The sequence below is a fragment of the Camarhynchus parvulus genome, chromosome 1A, assembly GCF_901933205.1.
Source record: "Camarhynchus parvulus chromosome 1A, STF_HiC, whole genome shotgun sequence".
NCBI lineage: Eukaryota > Metazoa > Chordata > Aves > Passeriformes > Thraupidae > Camarhynchus > Camarhynchus parvulus.
Window position 1 is genome coordinate 35947953 of NC_044586.1, and position 15991 is coordinate 35963943.

At 35.6% G+C, this 15991-nt stretch overlaps 1 protein-coding gene across 2 annotated transcripts in view; it reads right to left on the bottom strand.

Annotated features, from left to right (window-relative positions):
• Nucleotides 1-15991, bottom strand: part of RAB3IP (RAB3A interacting protein) — a 33078-nt gene that overhangs the window by 10951 nt on the left and 6136 nt on the right. Inside the window, exons 2-6 of one of the 2 annotated variants that reach the window (XM_030960538.1) lie at nucleotides 13561-13833; nucleotides 13093-13354; nucleotides 6211-6306; nucleotides 3682-3759; nucleotides 3095-3298 (exon numbers count right to left, since the gene is read on the bottom strand). In XM_030960538.1, the coding sequence (XP_030816398.1) occupies nucleotides 3095-3298; nucleotides 3682-3759; nucleotides 6211-6306; nucleotides 13093-13354; nucleotides 13561-13808 (888 nt within the window). In that variant the 5' untranslated portion in view covers nucleotides 13809-13833. The remainder of the gene's footprint in view (nucleotides 1-3094; nucleotides 3299-3681; nucleotides 3760-6210; nucleotides 6307-13092; nucleotides 13355-13560; nucleotides 13834-15991) is intronic. The other variant, XM_030960539.1, reaches the window with a different exon arrangement.

Genomic DNA, 15991 nt, shown 5'->3' on the forward strand with positions numbered 1-15991 from the left:
AAAAACATCCATTTTTTACTTGTACTCTAGAATTCTAAAAATTAAGATGCATTTCTTATCAACTCGGTTATTTTCTATATTTACTCAATTTTACCTAAACTGAGAGTTTATAAAGAAGCTGCCTTGACCAAAATAGTTCAGTGACCATAGCTTGATGATCTTCATTTTCAAGCTACAATGTGTGATACGTGTGTATCTCCTCCCTGCCTTTACATATGCTTTCACTAGATCTCAGTTTTGATTACCTGAAATTAAATACGCAGTCAAATGTAATAACAATTCCAGTTAAATTTTTTATGTTTTCATTACAGTAAATATGACATCAGCAAAATATCTCAGCTCTTTGAACAACAGTGATGCATTTATCAACATTTCTGGTGAGGAAACGATACCTGTCTGCATGAGATCAGGGCAGCTATTCTCAATCTTTTTAATACTGAAATTCATTAGACATGTCTATTTATCCTAGAGCTTACTACCACATACTAGGAAATATTTCTCTGGGATGTTGGCAGCTTTCTAGCCCCTCTGCAATTTAGGGTGGACAGCCAAACACTCGTGACTCTGTCTACATTCCACAAAGAAATCTGAGAGCTGACCATATTCACACCCAGCTCCATCCCACAACACAAAGCTCTAGGTGGTAGACTCTGCAAAAGGGTCCCAATCTATTGGCTAAGGGCCAATACAAAGCCCTGAGCAAGGGTACTCTTGACCCCCCTTAGAAGTCAACTCGCTCAGGATCAGAAGAATAAGATCCAAAAAGTAACAACTCAGTGGCATGAACAAGCAAGAAGGGGACTGAACTAGGGTTCCAGACCCAAGCTCCAAGAAAGGCAAAAAATTTACCTTAGAGCAGCTACAAATAAAGCCAGTAAACAAAATGCCAAAGCACTAGATAACAGGAACCGCTGGGAAGGCCTGTATCCCCTGCTTAAAACAATGTCCTAGCTAACATGCCAAAGGTATTCTTGCTTTTTTCACCCCATTCTACATTCCATTAAATAGTCTCAATCAGAAGAGAAATAGAAATACTCAAGTCGCAGTAGGTGGAAAACCAATGTGCTTCTTACTGATTCCCTGGGCCGTCACTGGTAGAAAAAGTCACCAATTTGAGCAGCCTTAGGCAGCCTTGAAGTGTCTCCTTACACAGCCAACAAAAAGGTGAATTAACTAAAGAAAAGTGGCAGGCAGGCAGGTTCTTCTGCAGCATGTCCTCCAGAATCATCACCTTCTCTCCATGAGAAACTGAGGCAAAACAGATTTCTCTGGTCTCTTGCCCTTGCCCAACACTTAAAAATTTCATTGAGTCATGACCTCGGTGTGATGCTTACAAAGTAATTAGATTCCATTCAGTTCTCCCTTTTTCTGAAGGGCAACAAGGATTCAGTTTTAGTAAGGGAAAATCCTTGATACCACTGAAAGTGGGCAAGTAGGTTGTAAATAATCTGATTTTTTTTTTTAGTATGAACCATCAACTGGAAGATGCCTTAATTTCTGGGTTTATAAAATGGTGCCCATTACAAATGCAATTAATGATGACTGTGAAATGAAGCATAAAGATCCAGTCAGCATATTACCCTTCTGACGATAGCCAGCAGCCACAGAGCTGGCTGAAGAGACATCTGAGGGGAAGGATAGTGATGCGTATTCTTCTACAGCCTCAAAACTTCTAGCAGTCTGTAGCTAAAGAAGCTTTCTAAGCCAAATGTCATATCTATCTTCTATATATCTTGAGAGAGTTTTTATTGTGATTTTCCATGACTTTATTTTGAACGTATTTTTAATCTTGCTTCCTATGACAATGTTTCATTATGTACTGACTATAAATTATTTTCCTTTTAGCTTCCAGAGTTTTCATTAATTCATTAATAATTGTTCATCATTCATCTTCTCCACATCACCTGAGATTGCAGAGGTTTTTCTTCTACCTCAAGTATCTCTACACAGAAATCTTTCAATCAGGTTTGACCATCTATGTTACACTTTGAGCTATTTTCAGTGCCCTTTCTGGGATGAAGATATCATAGCTATACAGATATAGGATATATATCATAGATATATAGCATATCATATTCATGATAGATATATCATGTACAGACACACGCTTACTACATTTTTATAGAGCAGTACAATACCACTTTTGTTATTTATTCCTTTCCTAAGAACTCCTAAGTCTCTGTAGGTCTTTGATCATCACTGAACACTGAGATGGGGTTTTCAGATAATGATCAACAAGGACACCAGGTTTTTTTCCAGCACAATGTAGCTCTTTCCAAGAGCTTTCTTTTCCAAGAGCAATCTTGCTATTTCCACTTTTCTCCTAAATGCCTCATTTCTCATTTACTGATTTTTGGATTTTATCTGCTGTTTTACTAACGACCCAGTAAAATAAGCTCCTTCTCCACACTCTGGTCAATTTTTGTTACTACCATTATAAGGGCTCAAGTACCAACCCCTTGCCACATTATTTCCCTAATTTCAGTGACATGAGTAGATGCAAAAAACAAGCAAACAAACCAAGCAAAAAAACCCAACCAAACAAAAAACCCATCCCACACAAAAAAAAAAACACGCAAAAAAACAGATAGGGCTCAGGATTCCAGTGACTTAGCGCCTGTTCTCTAATAAATTACTAATTTCATCTTTCCCCTGGCCTCCTTCACCCACTACTGATCTATAAAATGACTCTTCCTCTTTTCTATGTCAGTTTATACAATGCTTATGAAAGTTTATGAACTTTCAGTGATGGATTTCATGAAAAGGCCACCAGGACCTATCATTTAGTTATACTGTTTGGCTTATTGTTTAGGGTTTTTTTAATCACCACATGCAATTTCAATCTTCGAAATCTTATCTCATCTTCCCTTAATGATTTAAAGGTAAATAAGACTTGGAAAAATCACCACCTATTGGTATGTAAGGAAAGTTCCTTCATTAATGAAAAATATAGAGATATTAAATGAAAAAATAGAGATATTAAATGAAGATTTAAGCATTAAATGAAGATTTAAGACATATTCTATTTATTGTGAGTAAAACAAAACAATAAAGCCAGTTTATCACCAAAAAGAGAAAGATCCTTGTACCATACCTCTTTACAGTCTTTTACAATTGGCTGCATCATGGTAAGGTCCTGATGACTGCCACCCATAGCACTGCTTGTACTCTTGTTTCTTGCATGGCCTTTCTTAAAAGGAGTTCTTCCACCAGACTGGAATTCCTTAGTTGGAGATGTTGGTGAAGTAGACAGTACTAGTGTTTTCAATGCTGCTACTTCAGCCTGGAGGACATCAATCTTCACAGGGCAGGGGGGAATAAAGTCATTAACAAACAAAATATATATTCGTTTATAAATACATTAAATCAATTAAAAACATCTCCAGGTATCTCGTTGCAAATTAGAACTTCATCTTCCAACAGTATTAAAACACAGATGCCCAGGCAATTGCATACTGTAGTAGCACTGGCTTCCTATGCACCTTGCTGGCTGACATGACACTAAAACACCGTGTCCGTGGGTGTTCACTAAGAGTATGTCAAGCAACACAAAACAATTGAGCATATGAATATATATTCTAAAAATGTATACAGGTAATCCTCTACCTATAGCTTTATGATTCACACTTCAGACTTAAAACCATGTGAAAATACAAAGCAAACAAATGGGAAAAAACTCACCTTTCCTTGTGCTTCTTTTAACTGTTTTTCTGCTGCAGCTTGTTTGACATTTGCTTCTTTAACCATTTTGTGTGCTTCCTATAAAAGACGTTTGGTTAGTGTAAATGCTTCACACAAATTTATGAAAAATCCAACAACTAATGACATACTTTTGCTTCATGAAGACTACCTGTGACTATTAAGATTGCAATAGTCTGAAATGAAATAGCTACATTAAAAAAAATCCCAACAAATCTATGATTTTTGATTCATCATTGGCCAACTAAGGTTCTCCTTGGTCATGAGCCCAAATTCAGAAATTCAGCAACTCCACCTACCCCACTCCAGCAGGAACAATACCTGTCATGAACACCAGGCTCCAGTCACGCTCCGGTGGCTGACAAGTTCCTTGACCCCCAAGAGAAAGACTCAACCAGTAGCAATAAAAGCAACATAGGGACAGTAGCACATTCAAAAGAACTTCTCCCTTGTTAGCCAGAATAACCAGCTTCAGACAACTGTAAATTTCAGCATGAAGGAACCAGTCAAACAACTATGAAGTCTAAATTCTTGCCATCAATAAAACAGACAAAACAACAGCATAAAAACACTTCATTATTTAATAAATATTTTTAAAGTAGAATGGAAAAAGCACTAATAAAACAATCCAAGTAAAGAAACAAGGCTAAGCCAATAAAGCATAAAAGGACTGAGGGTTTTTCCAATGTCCTTTTACCTCATAACTCTAAGCCTTTTGTCTGTATAATGTATTTGTTTAGGCTCTGATCCAGCAATTTGTGCCTATGATCAAATTACTGTTCTCACGTGGTATTTACTGAAGGCAACAAAAATCGAAATATCAGAGCCAGCAACCAAATTACTTGGGATAGGATCCTTTTCATATCTGTAAAGCGCCTAGCACATCTGGACACTATATAAATAAAACAAAAAAGTTCATACATTGTCATACCAAAAGATCTAGCTCCCACTAGCATACAACACAGCTGTATAGTATGGGTTTGTAAATTTCTCATATAACAAGACACATGCAAGAATGGGAACATACACATTTATACAATGTGTACAAATACATTTAACATTGACCATGCAGTTTCTGCTTAATGATGGATCTTTGAAAGCAAAGCATGTTACTGTGCTATTACAGAGTAATAATGTAATATATGCACCCAGCTGTGCAAAACAAGTCTCAATCCTCCACTGGGATGCAACAATATAAGCCCTAGCATATCCATTTATATGGCTGCTGAAATTAGTGGGATTCAAAATTAAACATGAATTCAAGGGCTGCAGATCCCAGGGCAAAAAAATCAATAAACCTCACCACTGTGTCTTGTTAGAGCATCTAAGTGAAATGAAATCACAAAAGAAAACTTAGGGTAACATGCCTATAACAGTCTGGACAATTCAAACTCAAACTATCATTACTAATAAACTGTATTTCAAACATATTTTTAACAAAGTGACACACTGTTCTAAGCAATGCAATGTCATAAATAAAAAATGTCTCAAATAATTTTCCTTTTATTCCTCCACAGTTAAAATACCTGCCCAACATTTTCCTCCCGCCAGCATACACAAGTATTTCTACTATAAAATACCCTTCCACTCTTCTATTTCTTTTTTTTACACAAACGAATTGCTTAATATTTTAAGTAACCTTGCTCTACCATGATGTACTTTGTAATTTGATTTTCAAATGCACTTTTATGCAATATCATAGGCTTAAACACTGCTTCTAAAACATACCTAATGTTGTATCTTTACGCATACGCTGAAAGCCAATACTTAAAATTTAGTAAATGTATAAATCATCCATGGATTATGAAATTTATTCTGACAGTTAAAGATACCACAACTTAGGCCCAAAGCCTTCCTATATATATTCTTAAGATAAAATGAGAACTGATCCTACTTCAAGTTATGGATTTAGCATTTTATTTCTGTGTAACACTATCTCACAATCTTTGCTGGTACTACTGCCTTTTCCTCAAATGCAAAGATCCCACTGAAAGTTCAGGCTTCTCACTTGGTAACCAGGTTTCACCCTGGTGCATCACTCAGCACTAATGCTTCTTTTGAAGCCTGTGGGTGTAGCATGCTGCCAGAGCCAAAATTCAGAAGATGAAAGCATGGTTAAGTTATGTACTTGCTACCTCCATTCATCTGGAACTACGTTATTTTTTTATTTAGTCACCATGGCAACCCCAAATTTAGCTCTTATCTAGATAGCCTTGTTGTCAGACAGAGAAGCTGTCTCAAAATAGTTATGCCAAAAAATAAGCTGATTTATTTCCCTTATTTTCTTCATTTTGTGTCTAGGCAGATTGACAAGCTCAATACGGTGTCTCACATCTAATTGAAAATTCTGCTGCTTTTTCTTAAGCCTCTACTTCCACACACCCAAGTCCTCAGGACACAAATCCTTTTATGCACTTATGGCAGAAAAATTCAGCATACAATATACTGGTTCTACATAAAACATCTGGCTCAGCTTCCCTTAAGTATATCACATGGAAGACTCCAACAAACCTCAAACAGACTAGCTGTAAGTTCTTCCAATTCCTGTCCAAGTTGATCTCGCACTTTAGAAAGCCTTTCACATTCTTCAGCTTTTAACTTCAGCTCCTATGGAAAATTGAAAGTTATTTATTCTGACTTAGAGTAGTAATTTGGCCTTTTAAAGCTAATACCACAAGAGAGGGGGGACAAAAAAATTAAAGCAAATAATCAGAGGAGCATAAAACCTTTGCTACACAAAGCCTTTCAAAATAGTCATCATAACACTAAAAACAATTAAATAAATGCTATGCATGTATAGCTGTTTCTTCCTGCTGTACAGAATTATACCAGGGCAATCTAACGTATACCTAAGCTAAACACCAACACTTCCAAAATACTCTGAAGTAAAAAAACCCTTTTTTTTTTTCCCCTGGAAGTATAAAAGGCTGTATTCACATAAAATATAGATCAAATTAATTATTGGGGCAGACAGAACTCCAGTTCATCTACCCATTCCTTAAAATATGTTTAAAGTAAGCCTTTTTAAAAAAAATTAAAAATTTATTGAAAAAATAAAAAAGCACTGGCTCAGAACAATCTGCAAATCTGAACAAATCTTAAAACATATTTTACTATAAATACTGTCTTTCAAATATCTCTTTACAATATTTCTAAAATTGTTCTTTAATTATATCCTTGCCCTTGTTTATGCAGATTTATAAATGAAATTAAAGCAACTTTATGAAATTCAAAATCTTAGTGTCCACCCCACTAAAATCTGAGTGAATATCTGACCATACCCTTTCTTGCAGTAATATTTTAACACAGATTTGGCACTAAAATAGTGACATATGCCCAATCTCATACTGAGGATAAAGTGGGGTATTTTGCAGAGAAGTAGAAAAAGGCTGACAAGAAATTTGAAAGAAAGTTCTTCTCCCCTTCTGTATCCATTAAACCCTGGGATCTTGCAGAAAGAGAAAGATGCAGAGATAAAATAAAAGAAAGAAAAGTAGCCAATTCTGACCTTTCAAACTCTTTTTGGCCCTAGCTCCCTTCTCATCCCCATCCATCTCCTCTTTTTCCACTTCTCCCTGCCAAGAAAGGTATTACACTGCCATCGTTCCTGAAATGCAAGACCAAAGACTGTCACTAGTAGGTTAAAGATTTCAAATACAATCTAGCAGCGATTTGCTCCGAAAACCTCCACAAGCCAGTAAAAAATAGCTGCCTTCAGAAAACTATGGGAGGCCAGTCACAAGAGAGTCATAAAAAAAGGCCCAAATTGCAGCTTCTTTTGTGTTTTTGGAAGGTGGTCAGTATTTCCTCCGAAGTCTTCATGACTGAAGTAATGTTGCATACAACTGTGTGGGAAACTGCATTTTGCTTTGTAGCATGCTGGTATTAGGTCTTGCTCTCAATTTCGGCAGTGAAATTGGCAATAGACTTTTATGTAAGGTGAAGGCTCCAGTTTGACTTCAGGTCCTAGACTGGACAAGAGTTTAGGGACTCTTCTAGAATCACTTAGTACCAAAGGCATTATTCTATCCTTCTTTTATTTGGTTTTAACTTTGGACATTTTGATTGATTTTCAGTCTAGTTTGTTTGTCATTTGGATTTTTTTGCTTCAATTTGCAACTATTTTGAGAGGTACCACTTAAATGATGGGGATTTTCCCAAACTTGGTATTTCTCAAATTCTATTCAAATCTTACTTGCTAGCTACTACTCTGCACACAGCGACCTATCTCTTTCTCAAAAAAAAAAAACCAAAACCCCAAAAGGCAGCAGGAAAACAGCTACAGATAAGAGATGAGACATGAGAAGGAGAAATGAATACAAAAAACTAAACACAAAAAAAAAAGGAAAAAGAAGGAGGCTAAAAAAAAAGGGGGGGGAATTTAATTATTTTGTGTTGGTTTAAAGTATTTTCCATATAAAGTATGGTTCCTGATGCAAAATGCTTAAAGCTCAAAAAAGAGTTGAAACTTTTCCTATAAATGCAGAGGAAACATCAACATTTCCTTTGGCTTACTTCCCTGATTTATAAGAACAATGCTATATACCTCTTAAAAGCAGATTATATCAATATTCAGGTCAAGAGTTGTCAAACTAATAATGCAAGTAAAACAACCCCAGGTTCACCTACCACTACTGATACACTACTTACTTTAAACAGTTACATTTTGCCTGCAACTGGAAAGATCAGGAGAGATTTGATTAAAATTTAGGCAGATGAGTAAAGTTGCTCAACAAAAAGACAACATCAGGCAGTCTACTATGCATGGCTGCTTAGGTGGATTTATTAAACACTACACAAGTTTCCATGACATGATTCAAGAGAAGCATAATGAAAGACATTTTTGTCAAGCAAATTTAGGTTCGGGTTTTTTAGGCAAGGCAGAAATGAAGAGTGTCCAAAGCAAAAAGCTTAGCAGTTAGAAACATTACTACTGCCTGTGACTTAAAGGCATTACTGGAGACTTCCCAGCCATACCAATAAAGAAGCAGAAAAGACAACCCTGTGTGCTAGACTAACCATTCATGCTGCAGTCCTTTACACATTACTGTTCTGAAAAAGTAACTACATGAAGATGAGGAGCTATTATAAAGCACACTTCAAACACACAGAAGGCAAGAAAAATTTAACTTCAAGAGAAAAAACTTTACAGTTAAAAAAAAGTCTGTATCAAAGGGTCATATTGTTGCTTATTTCTCTTTGATCTTCTCGGACTATGGTGTGGTATTTAAAAACAACTGTGAGATAAGAATTGCAAATTACTGCTTCAAAACAATTCACACTTTACATCCTAGGAAGAAAACCATCCTACATCTAACTCAGCAATTTAACCGAGTCAGAACTAGATGCATAATACCAAGGAAAGAACATTTTCTATAGATATCACCTAAATTCTCAAATGTGGGATTCTGCTGAACTCTGAAGTTGTCAAAGAAGTATTTATATTAAATGCACTCCTATTCGACTGGTCTTCACTCAGCACACAAATTTAAAAAGCTACATGAAAATCAGTCCTTTGCAAACAGATTCACAAGAGAGTGATCTGATGCGACAGAAGATCCAGAATCTCCTTTCAAACTTAGCATAATTTCACAAGCTATTGAACTGTCTTATGGTGTGGGTGAAGATGTTTCTATTTTGCTTTCATGTAGTCTTCTTTCTACTCGCCTGAGAAAACTTCACTGCCTACAATGCACTGCAATGGCACAAGAGGTGGCTTCATCAAAGACAGCCAGAAACTGCTAGAACACCTTCAGAGAACCAAGACACCTTTAACCATCACAAGCCTGTGGCCTTACAATTCAACTGGAAATTGATTTTAGAAAAGACTGAAAGCATATGTTTCAGTACAGTTCTAACACACCCTCATTTTTATTTTTAACTTATAAAAAAACAGCAGAAATTTTAAAATGCTGAATAGTACTGTATAGTACCTACTGGAATTCCTGGGTAGTTATTGTGAAACTGCTTATTATTAATCCATGCAAGGTTTTAAAACATCATGTTTTACAGCAGATCTGAAGACATGAGATTTGTTGACACACTCCATTTGTTTCTGAGATGAAAAATGCATACAGAAATTGAAGCCTTTGAAGGAAAATTCTTAATTTGAGAATCAGGCTCTCAAACTATGTTGAAATTTACAGTACATTCTCTACTATCACCTCTTTCACAAGAATTACTGTATCATGGGAAAACAAATCAATTTTACTCTACTAGGAAAATATAATTCATTCACATTTTACTACAGAAAGTCAAACATGGTTTTACTTGTTACTAATTATACAGATCTTACTCTAAAAGATCATGGGAATCATGGAAACCAAACATGTTGTTACCATCACCATTGGCAGACTGCTCTTTCCTCATCAAAGAGGGCTAAAACATCCGTTTCTTTGATAAGGAAATAGTTTTGGGTCAAATCACACAAAAATTCAAGAAAAAACATGACTATGAAATGCTAAAGCTCAGAAACTACAGGTAAACTACCAAAAACACATGCAGTATGCTGGTTAAGTCAGAGGAAAAACAAAAGACATTCCCTCGCAAGGACTCCACTATATTTGTGTTACCAGCAAATACCATGTATCAAATGTATATAGTGATGTATCAAAATACCATCACTACTCTAGCGAGACTATCTACATGTGCTTGACCTACAGTCAAAAACCACAGTGACAGAACTCAATGCAAACATGGAAAATATATGGAAAATACAAATGCATAGAGACATGAGCTCATAAGGTCCCAGGCATTACAATCACTAAGTCTTTTAACACCTTCTCCATTTCCCTGATGCTGCTTTAGAAGAATAGTGAAACAAGGGTTCAGATGATCTACAGCAAACACTCATCTCCACTTTTAGAATATAGCCAGAAATTACCACTTCAGTTAAAAAATAAGCAAAAAATTATCTGAATGGTCTCAGAGATTGAAAAAAATCTGTCATTTTAATTAAGAGAGTATTTTAGGGCAAACATAAGATTGTAAATGCCCCATTAGTACAGAATTCAGCACTGCTGTTAACCTCTGACCCAGCCTTCCCTTCCAATCTTATGACATGATCTGATGCTGCAACTAATCTAGACTGAAGTAGAAAGTGTATTTTTCTCTCATCAAGACACAAACTTTCGAAATACTTTTTTTAACAATCTTGCCACCAACATCTTTCATTTTAAGAAGTCTATAGTCTTAAAGCACACACAAAGCAGGAAAAAAAATACTTATTCTATTACTATTACTGAATAATTTATTCAGGAAACATATTGAAATGTCTAACAAACAGATGGCATACATGCATTATCTAATATAAAAAAACTGACAGCACTTTAAGAAAAAAGTTGCACTCTAAGCAAAGGGAAAAAATCAGTGGATCCCTAAACTTTAAAGTTTCATTTTCCTTTCTAGTTCTCTTTCTGATCACAACTGCAACAAATTCAAAACAATCTTTAATGTATAGTACAATAGCACACAGTTTGAGCAGGAAATTTGGAACAAATGAAAAATGCAAAATAGCAAATTTGCATTTACTTTGTTCACTCTCTGTAGCCTGTAAAGCTTCCAGGCTCAATAAGCTCCAAGTGCAAATTGTAATTCTCATTTTTCTCACTAGTAAACAGCTCAGAGAATTACAGAGAATTTAAAGCCATTACACAAAAGACAACCAGTTATACAAAGACACTACCTATTCATTACATCCCTAGAGGGCTTGAACTGAGCTCTCATCAACAGAAGTGAGTGTGCTTGGAAACAGAAGTTTAAAGATTGCATTACATATGAATATCACAGAGAGGATACAGCACTATGTGAACAGCCATGAGTTTTGGAGAAAAGATACCAGAGATGAGTTAGGGATAGGAAAAAGTAGTCCTCATGCAGGAAGAAGAAGAAAGTAGGTATAATGGAAGGAAGAGGTTTATGGTTGTAGAGTCTGTACAGACCCCTGCCATGACTAAGCAATTCTGAAACAGTGCAAGTTTAGAAAGACAAGCAAAGCAAGTTACCTCTCCAGTGTAACACTGGTAAGAATCACAGGAAGAGTTGAGAATTAGCAAGAACTCTGACATCAACAGTCTCAAGTTAGTGCTGAATTGCTTCTATTAAGACCACACAAAGAGCTTGAAAACACATAACATGCAGTTAAGTATGTCCTAGCAGCCTTCATGTCACTTCCTTAAGAACAGCCTTAACCAATTTTAGAGTGAAATAGGAAACATTTCCATCTTTAAGAGATAAAATGGTATACATTGGAATAAGATTTTTAGATCATTCCAAGCCATCAGCAGCAGATCCAAGTTGTGGTTCTCAAGTACATAAACTGTAATTTCATACACTGTAAAGAAGAGCTTTTCTAAAGTTTGGATGCTAATTTTTTCTTATTTTCGATGGTTCCAAGTTTAACTGCTAGGATTATATATTCACATGCAAGGTCCTGAAGTTTAGCTCAGGTTAATGTTTTCTTTCAGTGGCCAAAAGCTAAGCAAACACACACATTAGCAAAGGAGGCCACTACTCAGCAACACAACAACAGAAAAAGCAATGTTTGAATGCATAGTTAAGGTTCGCTATGACAGTAATGATGACTGCATCCAACAAGATAAGGTAACACACAGAGGGTAGCAAGTTCAAACACAAGATGAGCTTAAACCTAAACAAGAATGGAGTCACCTAGAGGAGGAGAAAGGGCAGAGATACAAATAGCACAAAATCTACTAAAAAACTTAAGCACAGAGAAATGTTAAAGTGATAATGGTTTTGCATTTATATAGCACCATCCATCCAAACAAGACAAAGCGCTTTACAAATATTAATGAATTAAGACACAGTGTCTTCAAAGGTATCCATATTTAATTTGAAGTGTAGTGTAACAGTACTCTAAAGAACATCAGAAGCATTTTTGCTGCTTCTTTCCTATGCAAGCATTCCCCTATGAAACACTTCTGTTTCTAAAGCATTTATAAATTCCATGACACACACTATACTTTTAAACTCTAGAGGAAAGAAGACTCGAAAGGTATATAATCAGTGTCTCTAAATACTTATTCAGTAAAAACAGAATGACAGAAAACTACTCCTATTCTCAAATGTCAGAATGAAGGAAAGCCTACATTTCAAAAAGAGAGTGTGTTTAACCAGATATTGCAACAAAAGCTTCCATGGTTAAGTAGCAGCAGCAGCACTAGAAAAAAAAAACATTATCAAAGAATAATTCTAAGACATCAGTACTGTCTTAGAAAAGTAGTTAGAAAATTTTACATAAAATAATTACATCATAATAAATCTATAAGAAATGAGCAGACTTCAAATGCACCTTCTGGCCTATCTATCATTCCGCAATATTAGAAACACTTTGAAGAGAGAAAAAGAGGGAGGAAATAAGACAACAAACCTTACCCTCTGAGCTTTTGCAAGTTCTTCTTTCAATCGCTCATAGCCCTTTTCTCTTACTTCCAGTACAGATGGGCTCCGTAAGTGAGATAAACTGTCTGTACTCAACCCAAAAATATCTTCATTTCCTTCAGCAACATCTGCTACTGTAGTACCCTGCAAAAGCTCTCTCTCCACGTTATTGCTCTCCTTCCTGGCATTACCGTGATTGAATGACCCACTCTGGGGTCCAGAGGTAGAACAAAGTACTGTGTCGGTAACATTGATGCTGTAAAGAGAGCAATATAATTTTTATTTATATAATACATTTAGAGTAAGTATTTTAGAAGTGGCAGTAGTGATGTTGAATATATAATTATGGACACAATTTAATATTGCAATATTGTAAATAATATTAAAACTATCTTTAATGACACAAATAGTTTATATGCCACAAACATCAACAATTTAAATAAAAAGACACTTAGCATTTACCTGACACCTGATACTTCTCCACAATTTAGTTGTCTGGGAGATGAATAAACAGGCTGTGTAGGAAGGTCAGAAACATTCAATGCATTGGGTTGGATTGGTGTGGACACAACAGAAGGATGTGGTCGGTAGATTACACTGGGTGAGGTAGTTTGTTCCTGAGTCCCTGGCTCATTTACTCCAAGAAGATCTGGTGTAGTAGGCGAAGCGAGGTTCACTTCATGAAAGCCTTCCAAGGGGTCACTGGCCATAATAAAAGCCTCATTATATGAATCCCTAAATGAAAATCACATTATCAGAAAGTAAACAGGAAATACTTAAATATATCTGACAGCTATTTGAATCTTAAATATGTTCACTCAAATATGTTCAGAATACTTTGTGATAGAATAGAAACTGTGAACTACTCCAGCAAAAGTACAAACTTCAGCCACCAAAAATGTTTTTTCCCACCCACTGTACTGCTGAGTCCAGAAGATCTAACAGCAGACTCTGTTATCCCATCTAAATGGGATGATGAAATCAAGAACATACTCTACATCATGAAACAATGTCATTCTTAATATAATCTAGAGCTGTTTCATATGAAGACAAATATATTTCATTCATGAAAGAGGGGCAGACCTGGGAATCAGTGAAGAAAAGAAAAAATTTTAAATGTAGAACTTCCAATTTTCATCTCATTGAAGCAAATAATCTAGGACAGAAATCAGTGAACCTTTAAATAAATTACAGTCCATAGTGGTTTTGGCTCAATTACACATCTGACCTTTTAACAGTTAACTGAAATGACAGACTTTGCTAATAAGATTTCTCATGAAGTATGATGGTGTATATTTAATACATCACATGATTAAGTGAACATGACAATTGTGAACAAGTATACCAAAAATATATCATAGGTAAAAAGTACTATGAATGGGCAATTTCACTGACAATCTTTCCATTTATTTCTTAATTACATATGGTTTTCATAAAATCAACAGAAAACATGTACAACACATCATTTTTACAAGTCCTACTTTCCAGCAATTTCTCAGAAATGACAAAAATCTTTGCATAATTCAAAACTGTATGTTGGAAGGAGTATGAAGAAATTTGTGAAGGAATCACTTAGCACTGATTATTCACTGCAAAAAAACTCCACCTTTTCCACGTTACATAAATACAGAAGAGAGAAAGTGCTCAAAAAGTTACCTAATGTGCAAAAAAAAATCTAAACAAAATAATACATCGTATTTTACAGAGAAAGTTGCCTGGATCCTACACTTGAAAAGACAAGGCAGGAAGAAGATCTAGAAAGATAACGGTCATAACCATGAAGAGAGGATGCCATCACCTTACATGTACATCCACTTCCTTAGCTACTTCACAAAACGCACAGGAAGACATCAAGAACAGAATCCCAGAATTACATATGAAGTAAAGTTTTAGTTAAATTAAGACTTTCTGGTCACCTTAAACTCAAGGAACACTATTTAAAACTGTTCTGCATCTCAAGGATGGCGGTGTGTATACACCAGTGTGAAACACAGAGCTTTGCCACATCAGCAGGTACATGTGGGAGAAATTCGACCATTCAGACAGCAAGAATATGTTAATTGCTCAAAACCAAAAAAAAAAAAAAAAAAAGGAAAGGTAAAAAAATAAAAGAAAAAATTCATCCCCCTCTAAGAAACTTAAGAGACAAAAAGGACTCTACATGAACAAAGGAATGGTTTTGTTTTGGGTTCCTTTTCTGCAGAAAATTTTATGCAGAAATTTGTTTTATTTTGAACTATCAAGAGTAGTTGCACAAATATGATTTACGCAGAAAAACACTTTGGGCTTTGAAGCTTTCCTATAAACAGAGATGAAAAGCTTATTTCTGAGTTTAAGTAACTTTGGCAAATATTGCTGTTTGTTTCCCCTACAGTTCTTAACTATTAGAAGCCTTATAATTACATGCTCTATATGATGATAAAGCCTGTTAAGTAGATGAATTAAAATGAAGGAACTGACACAGCTACAGGACATTTCTTCAAAGTTTAATTTCAAGAATGTTTTCAGCTCTACAATGCAATTAATACATAATTGTTTTACATTTAATAAGCTAAAATACTGTCATCTTTATAGTTCATCACACCAGCTGAAAAATATCCAAGTCACAGATCTCAAAGTCAGGGTCACATCTACACAAACAGGTTCCCTTTCTTTGTTCCCACCACTGTCCTCTTCTTTAACCACCAAGCCAGCCATACCCAGCGTCACTACACTGGCAACAATATCAACCTGCCACTTAAAATTCTCAATTTCTTGGATTCCAGCCTTCACAAAAGACACAGGCTCTGAACAAGGATGCGGAAGGGCTGCCTGGATGCCTTGTCTTTTCTAAAGCAACTAGGAAAGTGCACACAAATCCACAAAACAGAAGCAGAAATTGAGAACCACCTGA